The sequence below is a fragment of the Ictalurus punctatus genome, chromosome 21, assembly GCF_001660625.3.
Source record: "Ictalurus punctatus breed USDA103 chromosome 21, Coco_2.0, whole genome shotgun sequence".
NCBI lineage: Eukaryota > Metazoa > Chordata > Actinopteri > Siluriformes > Ictaluridae > Ictalurus > Ictalurus punctatus.
This window is the reverse complement of record NC_030436.2, coordinates 10,737,501-10,749,742: the sequence shown is the minus strand read 5'-3', so window position 1 is coordinate 10,749,742 and position 12,242 is coordinate 10,737,501. Positions and strand designations below refer to the sequence as shown.

General features: G+C 39.7%; 2 protein-coding genes across 5 annotated transcripts in view; both read left to right on the top strand.

The window, feature by feature from the left end:
* The window catches only part of LOC108255281 (taste receptor type 1 member 3), a 49,192-nt gene extending 42,001 nt beyond the window's left edge, over positions 1-7,191 (top strand). For both annotated transcript variants that reach the window (XM_047149464.2, XM_017451137.3), the window contains 7 exons: positions 1,226-1,526; positions 1,769-2,125; positions 3,524-3,949; positions 4,049-4,252; positions 4,409-4,529; positions 4,839-5,209; positions 5,297-7,191. In XM_047149464.2, coding sequence (XP_047005420.1) covers positions 1,226-1,526; positions 1,769-2,125; positions 3,524-3,949; positions 4,049-4,252; positions 4,409-4,529; positions 4,839-5,209; positions 5,297-5,977 — 2,461 coding nt within the window. In that variant the 3' untranslated portion in view covers positions 5,978-7,191. The remainder of the gene's footprint in view (positions 1-1,225; positions 1,527-1,768; positions 2,126-3,523; positions 3,950-4,048; positions 4,253-4,408; positions 4,530-4,838; positions 5,210-5,296) is intronic.
* A 134-nt stretch (positions 7,192-7,325) lies between these two features.
* The window catches only part of odad1 (outer dynein arm docking complex subunit 1), a 9,612-nt gene continuing 4,695 nt past the window's right edge, over positions 7,326-12,242 (top strand). Inside the window, exons 1-8 of one of the 3 annotated variants that reach the window (XM_017496510.3) lie at positions 7,326-7,498; positions 8,586-8,691; positions 8,790-8,889; positions 9,507-9,696; positions 10,167-10,292; positions 10,503-10,616; positions 10,706-10,773; positions 10,972-11,153. In XM_017496510.3, the coding sequence (XP_017351999.1) occupies positions 8,625-8,691; positions 8,790-8,889; positions 9,507-9,696; positions 10,167-10,292; positions 10,503-10,616; positions 10,706-10,773; positions 10,972-11,153 (847 nt within the window). In that variant the 5' untranslated portion in view covers positions 7,326-7,498; positions 8,586-8,624. Of the gene's footprint in view, positions 7,499-8,571; positions 8,692-8,789; positions 8,890-9,506; positions 9,697-10,166; positions 10,293-10,502; positions 10,617-10,705; positions 10,774-10,971; positions 11,154-12,242 lie in introns of all 3 variants that reach the window. The other 2 variants (XM_017496511.3, XM_017496513.3) reach the window with 2 other exon arrangements.

Below are 12,242 nucleotides of genomic sequence, written 5' to 3'. Positions count from 1 at the left end.
ATATGGCCATAAAGAGTATATGCATACAATTATTTCACTTTGCTTGATATTAAAGCAACTTTATTACCTAACCACATATGTACATCTGTGCAACTACCACAGACAATTTAAATTTCCCTGTAGAAAGATAAGAAAAGGAAACATTTTAACGTGAAATGTACTCATAAAGACAGACTCTTATACGTACAATTTTTATTTATTAAAGAACGCCAATCAATGCTTTTTTTTTTAAAAAAAAAAATCTGTTCAGTTATATTTAATGTTGAGGAACATGAAACAAGTTCTCACTTACGTTATAGCAGCTATAAGCAGTTGTAAACTGTAACTAGTTGTAAACTAGTATTCTAACTCGTGAAAATAATAGAATTTTTACACGTCGGGTGATGTTATATTCTATCTTAATACATTTATTTTACACTGTAAAACCGGATAGTTCATTTAACTATGAATGACTATGTTATATTTAAGTGTATTTGGCTTAAAGAAATTGATTTATCAACTTTAAAATTTTGAGGTAATTAGTTTCCTAAAATTTTTTGAGTTAAATGAACTTATCTGGTTTTACAGTGTACTTAGCATAAATGAGATTGTTCTAGAAACTGTTGAGTTTGAAAATGTTTGAGGGGGTGGGGCATCGTGTGGTGTGTTTAAACATGATCTTTAATAGAGAACACATGTGTGGCTGACCTTAGCATACAGAGTAGTATCAGTGAGCGTAAAGCACTATTAAATACTTCTCGCAGAAAGAAACGTTCGTATGTGAGATCGCTTCAGTTTTGCGAGCACAGAGCTTGTGAAAAGTAAAATAAATTGAATTGTTTTTGTTTGTTGTTTTTTACCAGCCAGCTCTCCCTTATCATTCAACCGCTACCATCCAGTTAGGGTGAAGGTTAACACGTGCTTCCACCGAAACACATGAAGCGAACTTCTGGCCACGGATTCCTGTGGTATTGTCAGGATTCAAACTCGCGATCTTGTTAGGCACGACGCTTTTTTGTTGCATCAAGTCAGCAACCTGAAAATGTGTGATTGATAAAAATAGAAAGTAGATCAATGTAAACAAAAAAAATCATTGACATCAAATCCATTGAGGTCTGGGTCAAAGGTTTAACTGTTCACCACAGTTATTTTCCACACGGTTAACTGATACTGAGTATTCCTTTAATACTCCTCCAGGCTTGCTTTTCTAGACGTTCTGGGTGAAGTATGTTTTTCTTTATGACAGTGTTGATCAGTATGGCCTTGCACTGGCACTAGTGATGAAGTACACGATAGACGAGATCAACGCTACGCCCGACCTCCTTCCTAACATGACGCTGGGCTTCGAGAACTATGACGACTGCGGACAGTCGGGGATCATCATGAAGCCCACACTGCGGTTCTTCACCACGGCCGTCTCAGACGACGTGGACGTCATGTGTAACTACACCGAGTACATGACCAGAGTTCACGCGGTCATCGGCCCATACAGCTCTGAGATGGCTGGGGTCATTAGTCAGCTAGTCAGCTTTTTCTTGATGCCACAGGTAAGAATCAGTGAAAACAACAAGCTCTAAAGTTTTACTGCCATATGAAAATATCGTGTTAATAAAAAATATTTTCATGACGTATTTTAATAAATGAACAAGCAAATGTGTTATAACAAACACTTATAACTATGAATGAATGAATAATGAATGAATGAATGAATAAATAACATAAATAAAGCAATTTCTATGTTAAGATCATTCTGTAGCTCATTTTCATGCTAGCTCCTTCCCCCCTACAGATCAGCTACGGAGCCAGCAGTGACGGGTTCAGTGACAAGCTGACGTACCCGTCGTTTATGCGCACTGTCCCCAGTGACAGATGGCAGGCCATGGCCATAGTGGAGCTGCTGCAGGTGTTCGGCTGGAACTGGGTGGCAGTGATCGGCAGTGATGAGACTTACGGCAAACAGGGTCAACAGCAGGTGTCCCAGAACGCTGCCAACGGAGGCATTTGTGTAGCCTACGAAGGGTTGATACCAGTCTACGAAGACCCGGTGCCCATTATATCAGAGATCCTGGATGGCATAGTAGAGGCCAAAGTGGGCGTCGTGGTGGTGTTCGCATCCTCCCAAGCAAGTACCGCCTTCTTCAAAGAGGTGAGTGAGAAACATACTGCCCGGTTGTCATCGATACTCGACTTTTTTATTCTAAACTTGTGTGATGAAGAGTTACCTTTACAATCCTGAAGTTGATTATTATCCTATAACAGAACACCCTGAAGTGTTTAATTCTTCTTATACCACAGCAGTTTTCCAATTTATAAAACAATAACAGGTCATACATTTGATCTGTTTATAACTGCTTTAAACGTTGTGTTATAAAAGCAAAATCTACGCATGCAAGTCATTATAGAATATATACATATATATCATGTTTACAAAAGGAGATGCACATTTGTAACTTTTAAACTAATATCATTTTGAAATTGGAGGGAGGAACATCTGTGAAACATAACACATTAAATGCCTTGTTGCTGTCATTTAAATGTATTTGAATTTAGTCATTTGGTCCTAAGGGTATGCAAATTTTTAGCATCCAACTGTAACGTTTAGCAGATGTTTTGTCTAATGAAAGTGAAAACATCCGTGCACTCAAATAATAATAATAATCTCACGCCAAATAATATCTGACATCCAGCTAAAAGGAAGAAAACAATTTTCAGATGATTTACTCTCCACAAATAAGATCAGGCTGATTAAGACCACAGACAGGAACCGGACACTAAACCAACACAGTTTTTTTTTAAATGCATGAAATATTGAGAGTATTGTATACACAAAACATTACACTCAATACCCAAAAAAGTCTGGATTGGATCCATACGAACGTAAGCGTGCATGTGAAAATCCACCTTCGCCCTGGGTTTGTTTGAGAACCTTCCTTAACGAATCATCATCACACAGATTGCACATGTGATCACGTGAGTAATATGTGCTGTCATGTGAAAAACATGCGAAAGTGAATTTCGACATGAAATCGCATGCGTGGACTTGCACGTGACATCACATGATGCTATGTGATGAATAAAACCGCACGGCCTACATGTGGAGAATTAACCCGTTTAAATAAATGAATCGGATAGAAAACAATTCAATAATGAAAGCGCATTAACATAAAAAACATACTTATATTATGTGCAGAGATGTCATTTTGAGCATCAACAAACATTAAATATGAAACAAAAGGTGATTTAGTTCCTGTCTTGTGACTTTTATCTGTTTCATTTCTTATTTTCATCACATCTACTGTATTGTGACACCCCAGCACCTGAAAGGGTTTTTAAATAAAGTGTTCTTAAATAATGCTAAACTGGGTATTTTAAAATAACATTTTAAAATTCTGTTGCTGTAAAATCATCTAAGTACTAATCGGGTTTTCTAGATATGACCAATCAAATGCACATAGGATAATACAAAGCTGGTTAAAAAAAGAAAAGGTTAAAGATAAAGGTAATAATATTCTTAGCACCAGTATATATTTTCTTCTTTTCGCAGGTAATCAGGAGGAACATGACAGGAGTCTGGATTGCTAGCACGGCGTGGGCTGTACACAGCAGCATCGTCACCCTGCCTGGCATTCAGACCATTGGTACCGTGCTGGGCTTCACCGCCACGACCCAACCCGTCAGCCTGCTCGGCCCGTACGTACAGGAGCTTTTCACCAAGATGGCGCAAGAGCGACTCCAAATGCAAATCACACAGCCGGATCCTGACGTCTCCCCTCTAGAGAACCCATGTCCCGGCTGCTGGAATCTTTCTCCTGCAAACGTGAGCATCGTTGAAACAGAGCTGGTGCGTCGTACTGCCTTCAGCGTCTACACCGCTGTCTACAGCGTGGCCCAGGCCCTACATAACATGCTCAACTGTAGCGCAGCCGGGTGCACCAGAGATCCCAAGACCGAAAATATTTATCCCTGGCAGGTAGGATTTCAATCTGCATCTATAAGTCGATCCACAGCATGACAAGGCCTGTACTCAACTCAAAAAAATCCATACTTCTTGTTTTTGTTTTGTGCACAGTTGTTGCCATGGGTACAGAAGGTTTCTATGACACTGAATGGAACGCAAATCAACTTTGACACAGCGGGAAACCCAAATATCGGCTACGATTTGTTAGCATGGGTCTTTCAGAACAACAGTGTGACCTTCCAAAATATCGGGACCTTCGTCCAGAACCTGACGATTGATAATAATCTAATAAAATGGCACACGAAAAATAATATGGTATTAAAGAAACGTCTGCGGTCTGCATGAATTTACTTATTCTTATTATATACTTAATTTTATATATATATATATATATATATATATATATATATATATATATATATATATATATATATATATATAAATCTGACATTAAATCTTACTTTATAACAGGTCCCTACGTCTACATGCTCCTCGGACTGTCTATCAGGACAAGTGCGCATAGTTAAAGGATTTTATTCCTGCTGCTTTGACTGCAGTGACTGTTTAGATGGAACTTACCAAAACAGAACAGGTGAGAAACAGTCGAAGTTTTTTTTTATTAGTATACAGTAGAGACATGATTTATTCCCATTTCTGCCCACTCCAGAAGGAATTAAGACAAATCCCGCCCACTCCTCCTTTTTCTATTTTTTATTATTATTGTTTGTACCTTCTTTTTTGTTGTTCCAATGTCTCGGGTATCGATACCATCAGTACCAACTAGATATATGTACTAATAATAACGTTAATGATTTTTACAATGCAATTATGCAGTGAAGGTCTGAAGGGGTTAAACATATCAAAACCACTTTCACATCTTCTTATTTTCCTCACTTCAAAGACGATATCCAATGCACCAAATGTCCTCCACGCCAGTGGTCCACGTTCCGCAGTACTAGCTGCGTCTTCCCCACCTACGAATACCTGGCTTGGTCATCTTTTGAATCAGTAGCGCTGATACTGGCTGGACTTCTGCTGCTGTCCTGTCAGGCAGCAATGGGCATCCTGTTCTTCCAACACAGAGGGACGCCACTCCTGAAAGCATTGGGAGGACCTCTGTGTGGCTTGGGTCTGCTGAGTCTGATGGGAAGCTGTATAAGTCTGGTGCTGTACCTGGGTCAGCCGAATGATGTCATTTGCCGTATTCAGATACTTCTGTATATCATGTTCCCCACTGTAGCCCTGTCCACCCTCCTGGCCCTCTCCATGCAGGTGAGCAAAAAAGACAAATTTGCAGTATTTGTAGATATGCTGTTCAAATTGCGTGATCCCGTTATGTTTATTTCTTTGTGTTGACAGATTGTTTATGTGTGCGAGTTCCCTGAAAAAGCTCCAGGGAACATGGAGAACCTGCAAGGCCTTGGCAGCTGGAGTATGGTGCTAGCGTGTTGTGGCGTCCAATCAGGGCTTGTTGGCTGGTTTATCATTGAAGGGCCTTCGCTTACCATGTGGGTAGACAGTCTGGAAGTGACTTTTGTGAAGCGTTTCCTGCCCTGTCCTGTCGAGCCAATACTGAACTTTGGACTCATGCTGGGTTTCAATGGCCTTCTGGCCTTGATCTGCTTCATGTGCACCTTCATGGCGCCAAAGCCAGTCAGGCAGTATAACTTTGCTAGAGACATTACCATCGCCAGCCTAATCTACTGCGTAATATGGGTCATATTTATCCCAATCTATGCCGGCCTGGGTGATAAAGAGAAAACGATCGCTCAAGTAGTGTTCAATTTGATTAGCAATACAGCACTCACGGTCAGTTATTACCTTCCAAAGTGTCACCTCCTGATCAAGGAGCCAGACCTCAACAAAAACGAATATTTTGCCTCGATCTTAGAGGGAATCCCCCCGATACCACCTGAGGAGCCACCACAAGATAAAAATAAGCCAGATAATAAAAATGATGATAAAGAGGTTGATAAAAAGGAGGATAAAGAGGAAACTAAAGAGGACAGTAAGGAGGAAAATAAAGAGGATAACAGTTAACCATGTCGGCCTGTTGTGTAAGTGATAGGCATTTAGGCAGGGGTGGAAAACACAGAGAAATTATACTCATAATCTTACTCAATTAAAAGTGGAAGTATCCAGCCAAAAAGGGGAAAAAAAAGTTGCTACTTTTAAACATACATAAGAAAGTAAATGTTTTTAACTGATGAAATTAAGCAATGTCATGTTTCTTGTGAAAACTAACTTTTATTACTTATCTATAACTGTTATAAGCAACTATGGGGGTTTTAAAATAGGCTAATTTAAGTTAAATATAGCCAGCCAACGTTAGTAAATCAGGTACATTTACCTCAACGTGCCTTTTCAAATCAGATGACGTTCACATCTCTATGGAGGTAAAGAAGACGCCTCATTTTATACGGCTCTTTACATACTGTAGCACTTGTGAACGTCCTCTGTGATTCAGACCACGTGGTTTGAGATGGCAGTGGTACCTCACTGGTTAAGACATTGGACATTGGACTGATGACCCGAAGGTCATGAGTTCAAATCCCATCACCACCAAGCTGCCACTGTTGGGCCCTTGAGCAATGCCCTTAACCATCAACTGGTCAGTTGTATAAATGAGATATATGTAAGTTGCGATGGATAAGGGTGTCTGTCAAATGCCAGAAATGAAATGTAATGAAATGTTTTACTGATGTAGGGCAAGGAGCACTCATCCTCAAGTTCCTCACTGCAGTCCAGTGGCTTATCCATCTTCACACAGATAGCTATAGCATTAACTACACTGCATAGCATGAGAAGGATGACGAATTGACACGATTTTGATTGTTTTTTTTTACACTGATAGATTTAGGATTGGTGCTGGAGTCTGTTTGATTGACATACAGTGTGCTTTATTAGCTGGATGAGAGAAGAAGAGCCTGGAATTTGTAATGAGTAACTACTTAAAGTAAAAAAAATGTAGGCTATGTTTTACTCTTAACTAAGAAAGAATATAAGCATTCAGTAATAGTCAAGTGAAGCATAAATACACCAGTAATTCTTTAAGTAAGGAAGGACTATTTTCCGCCCCTGAATCTAGGCTAACCAAACTTTAATTCTAACACAGGCACTGTGTATATATAAATCAGTGTATATACTATATACACATATATTTATACAAGAATTATCTATGTTATCTCTGTAACTATTCGGTCAGTTTATTATAAATAAAGTGAAATTAAAATGCTTTTGTGTTTCTGTCTGCATTCACAACAAAACAGCTAATTTGTTGAGATTGGCGCCGCTGTAGGCTTCATCCAAACCCGTATACTATCTTACTAAGTAGAGTGCAAAAAGCTGCCGTGGGCGGCGCTGTTCTGCATACTGTTTAGTGCGGTAGTATGCAGGGCGGATATAAACGCCGAGGCGCTTAGTGACGGTTGCTAGCAACTTTCTGTGAGTTCCGGTTCTGCTCTTCTGCAGTTAGGCATATCTCCTCAGGAGGGTCTAGTTAGTTCCAATAATTTACAGTGCTGTTCTGGTTTTATATCATTTTCAAAGTAACTTTTGAAGGTAAGGGCGTTTTTTATTTTGGGTAATTAGCAGCACCAACTAACTAGCTAACTAGTACACTTTAACCAGCTAACGTTAGAGCTTCGGGAAAATGTATAAGTAACGAGTAGATATAATGATCTGCTTGTGTTATGTGTTATTTACTTATTTGTTTATATATTTTTAAACTTCATTAGCTATAATGTGACCTTTAACTAATATATGGTACTCTATGGAATGCAATAACACAACAGCAGCAACAACAACACAAATAATAATAATAATAATAATAATAATAATAATAATAAAACGGACTTGGGTCAAGTCACAGATTATTATTAAATTACCTTATTAAATGCACTCCAATTATTTTCAAACACTGCAAAATTAGAAATAAATGTAATTCATGTGCCGTATTTTGCTGTCTGTATAATTTTATATTAACACAATGTTTTCAGAATCACTGGGTATACATGTACGAGGAATTTGTCTTGGTGTAGTGGTGCTTAACAATAACAGTAAACACAAGAAATAAAATTATATTAATAAGATAAACAAGAGAGAAAGTTATGAAATGAGAAGCATCTATTTAAAAAACATTTAAAGCTATGTAAATTATATATATATATATATATATATATATATATATATATATATATATATATATATATATATATATATATATATATATAAGATTTAGGAAAATAAACATAGAGACATTAACTGCATGTTAGTGGCACACCAACACAGTTTATAAAGATAAAGGTTGGTTTTAAAATTATTGGCACCCCCAATAATTGGAACAATAGGGCTGGGCAATATGATGATATAATATCAATGTAACTATCTGTCTGTCTGTCTCTATCTGTCTGTCTGTCTCTATCGTACCAGAGCTAGTGAGCTTTCTGTCCTCTCCCTCTCTCTCTTTCTCTCTCTCTCTCTCTCTCTCTCTCTCTCTCTCTATGTGTGTGTGTGATGATGTGAAAGAGTACTGAAAAGCAATAAAAAGGTTTTGAATTCAAAATGAATAAAGTCTGTTACTAGTTTGTGAACATTGATGGCTAGCTCGCTGCTCTTTTCAGTATGTCTTGTAGTTGTTTATCTCCAGGTCTTCACAGTGCAGCGGTTTTGGTTAGTCACTGTCGTCATGCCTCGTGGAAGATCAGCGATTAGCGTCCACTCTGACTCCAGCGACATGGATATTGACACACTGGGTAAGGATGCACACAGTAAAGTGTAAAGGAGAAAACAAATGACATGTGGCTTTAGTCTGGAGATGCTGTGTGTGTGTGTGTGTGTGTGTGTGTCACAGGAGAGACAGAGATGGGCAAGCTACAGAGGCAGTTTCGCATCATGGAGGCCGATCGGCAGGCCTGTAGCATCCAGTCACAGGAGCTTATTCGCAAACAGCGGTCAGTTAAACAATCATAAACACATACATGCTTTTTTCAGTAACACTGCACATCTTGAGGCATCTCTGCCTCATGCAGTAGCTCCGAGGTTCTGGTTTGATCCCGAGCTCAGGTTACTGTCTGTGCTGAGTTTCACAGTTTGTTCTCCCCATGTCTGTGTGGGTTCTTTCCGGGTTCTCTGGTTTCCTCCCACTGTCCAAAAACATTCCAGTAGTTGGATTGGTGGTGAATCTAAATTGCCCCTAGGTGGCACATTTATGGGAGGAAACCGGAGAACCCAGAATGAACCCACACAGACATACCCTCCATTGAATGGAACAGTGTGTGTGTGTGTGTGTGTGTGTGTGTGTGTGTGTGTGTGCGCGCATGGTGCCCTGCGATGGATTGCTATCCTATTCTGGGTGTATTCTTGGTTCATTCCCAGTGTTTCCCAGGACTTTTATCCACTGCATGATGCATTTAAAAAAAAAATTCCATCATGAAAAAGACTAGGGTTAATGTGGTTTTACTAGTGATGTCAAAAACAATTCCACAGTTCAAATCCTCATGATATTTTTCATATTATCCTTTATCGTTGTTGTGCCCCCATCACTCCGTGCACGTACGCCGCCCGACAGTCTGGAGATGGAGAAGCTGCGTGAGGAGCATGAGGAGCTGCAGAAGAACCTGCGAGCATCCGCAAGCCAGTCGCGTAGGCAGGCCGACAGCCACGACGCCCAGCAGCTCCGAGCTCTCCTGAACCGCCGCGACGAACTTAACGAGCAGCTGGAGAGAGAGCGACTCAGTCAAGCGGAGCTTGATCGAGAGGTGATGACCTTCCGACATCAAATGCGCACACACACACTCACTCACTGCACGCATACACTGCACACACACGCAACAAAGTGGCTGAGTTATTTACAATTCAAAACACATGCTGTACATACGGAAGCCGTCTTCCTTAAAGAACATCGTCAGAGCGGAAAGACAAACCCAATCGAAATCTCTCACTCTCCTTTTACTGAATTCATAATCCACGCAAGAGCTTTTCAGCATGAGTTGTATTCTGTTTTGTATTATATATTTTCACCTGGAAAGAGCATCACTGTGTGCACAATCTTACCTTCCGAGAGGCATTGTTCAAATCTCAAATCTGGTCATGTGACCTAAAGGAGACTAATATGAAAAAGGCATAACATCATAATTTATGTTGTTTTGAATATTTTATATATATGTGTGTGTATATATATATATATATTGTAGTGTGTATGTGTGTGATTCTATGTCTGTTTTAACAGATCCAGAATATTCAGAAGAAACTGGAAGAGCTGAAAAAAGGACATGTTAGTACCTTTCACAGTCAGAAGTCTCAGGCTCGCCACATCCAAAAGGCCACTCGCACCCTGGAAAATAAACTGGACCGGGTGAGTTAGAGTCCGATCCCTTATACATTCTACACTCTCTGAGCCAACTCGGGAATGCATTTGGGAGTCTAAGCGAACACGAAAGACAGTTTTCATGAGCAGTTGTTTGAAAAGATCTGGAGGCTTCACGCGTCTCCGGGTTAGGCCGCCGTTTCAAGTTGCTATATTTTTTTTCTCTGTCTCTTTGACACCTCAACCAACCCCCCCCAGGCTCTTGTTCGTTTCAATGAGCAGCTGGCGAAGAACAGCCAGCTGAGAGAGGAGCTGGAGACGCTGCGCGTGGAGCGTGTCCGCTTCCAGCAGCTTCACCACAAACTGGACAAGGTCGTTGTTTATGTAGAGTATAGCATTTATAGCGATTTTTAATCACAAAGCCAGGTTGTGGTCAGTGTGGGAGATTTTCTGTCTTACAGGAGCTTCAGGAAATCCGGCGGGAGATTGGTGACGTCATCGGCATGTCAACGGCAGCTTACGATTCCAGGTGAACTGAGTTTACTGTTACTATGAAATTCATATATACTATTGCTCATGTCCCTTATGTGCTAGGTCATATGTTTACACGATCACTTGAAAAATCATCTAACGGTCATTAGTATTACTAATATTATTATTATTATTATTATTATTATTATTATTAGAGCGTATGTAAACGCTCTCTGTGTTTTTGTGTGATCTTCAGAGTGGAGGCTCAGACGAAGATGACGATGATGAAGGAGAAGGCGGTGAAGGACCTGGCGCAGTACACCGCGGAGATGAAGGAGCTGGAGAGGCTGATTGCACACGAGCAGCGCCTTAAAGACTTCATGACAACCAAGTGCAAGGAGAGGACAGGACTGGATGACGCACTCAGCCACAGACACGGTGAGAGCTCCAGAAATGTTGGCACCTTAGGTAAAGATGGGGATGGGGGGTTGTTATGAAAAAACATCTAGCGTAGTAGTGTAATCTCACTCAAATCTAGCCTTTAAGAAAATATAAAACCCTTTTGTGTCACAATTACTGGCACCCCACTGTTTAGTACTTTGAACAAGCTTCTTTTGGAGAATACAGAGTGTGAGAGAGTCCTGATTCTCTACGGTTCTAGGTCGTCTCTCTTGTGATATTTCTTCAGCTTACCTCACAGGTTTCCTCGATTTTGTAAGTCTTGGAGGAAACACATTTGCCTTCACCCTCTTGAGTTGGTAGTTGTAATCTGATAGGGGAAAGTTAGCTAGTGGGTGGGAATTGGCCAAGACCAAATTGGGGAGAAAATGTTTTGGGGAAAAAAGCTTCTTTCTTTTGGTCATCAAACCATTTTTGTGTGGATTTAGATGTACGATCCCAACCAAGTTGTAACTTCTTGGCAGAGGTAGCCAAAAAGTTCTCAGGGCCTTTGGATCCTCCACCACATTCTTTACCAGTTGAGGTTTTTTCTTAATAACCATCCTTCTTATTTTTATGCCGAACTCACTTTGAGTGTTTGTTGCAAAAAAAAAGGTTCATAGTTCATAAACCATAGCTTAATTATGAAGGTCAATACACTTTTGTCTCAATTCACTTGTATATTTTCCTTGTTATTCAATCTTCTAATCTTCCTCTTACATCTTGTTGAAGAACTTGTAAGGGAATTTGACCTGTGTGTCACCTTATATTTATTCCCCAGTGAAACAGGAAGTCATGGTTGACTACTTATGAGTTCCTAAACACTCAGGAGAACTTGAAAGTTGAAAGTGTAAAATGTATAATAACATGAACTTGCTTGAGTTACCTTTTGTTCACAGGAATTTGTATGGGTGGAAATAATTGACACGTGGTGTTTCTTTACAGTTTTTTAAAAATTTATTTTTCTTCAAAATTTACTTAGAAGAAGCTCCTTAACCATTCATAACCTTTTTACCCATCTTTACAAAGGGTGCCAATAATTCTGGAGCAGAACTGTATGTATACATAGAATGTAGTTACTTTTTTGTG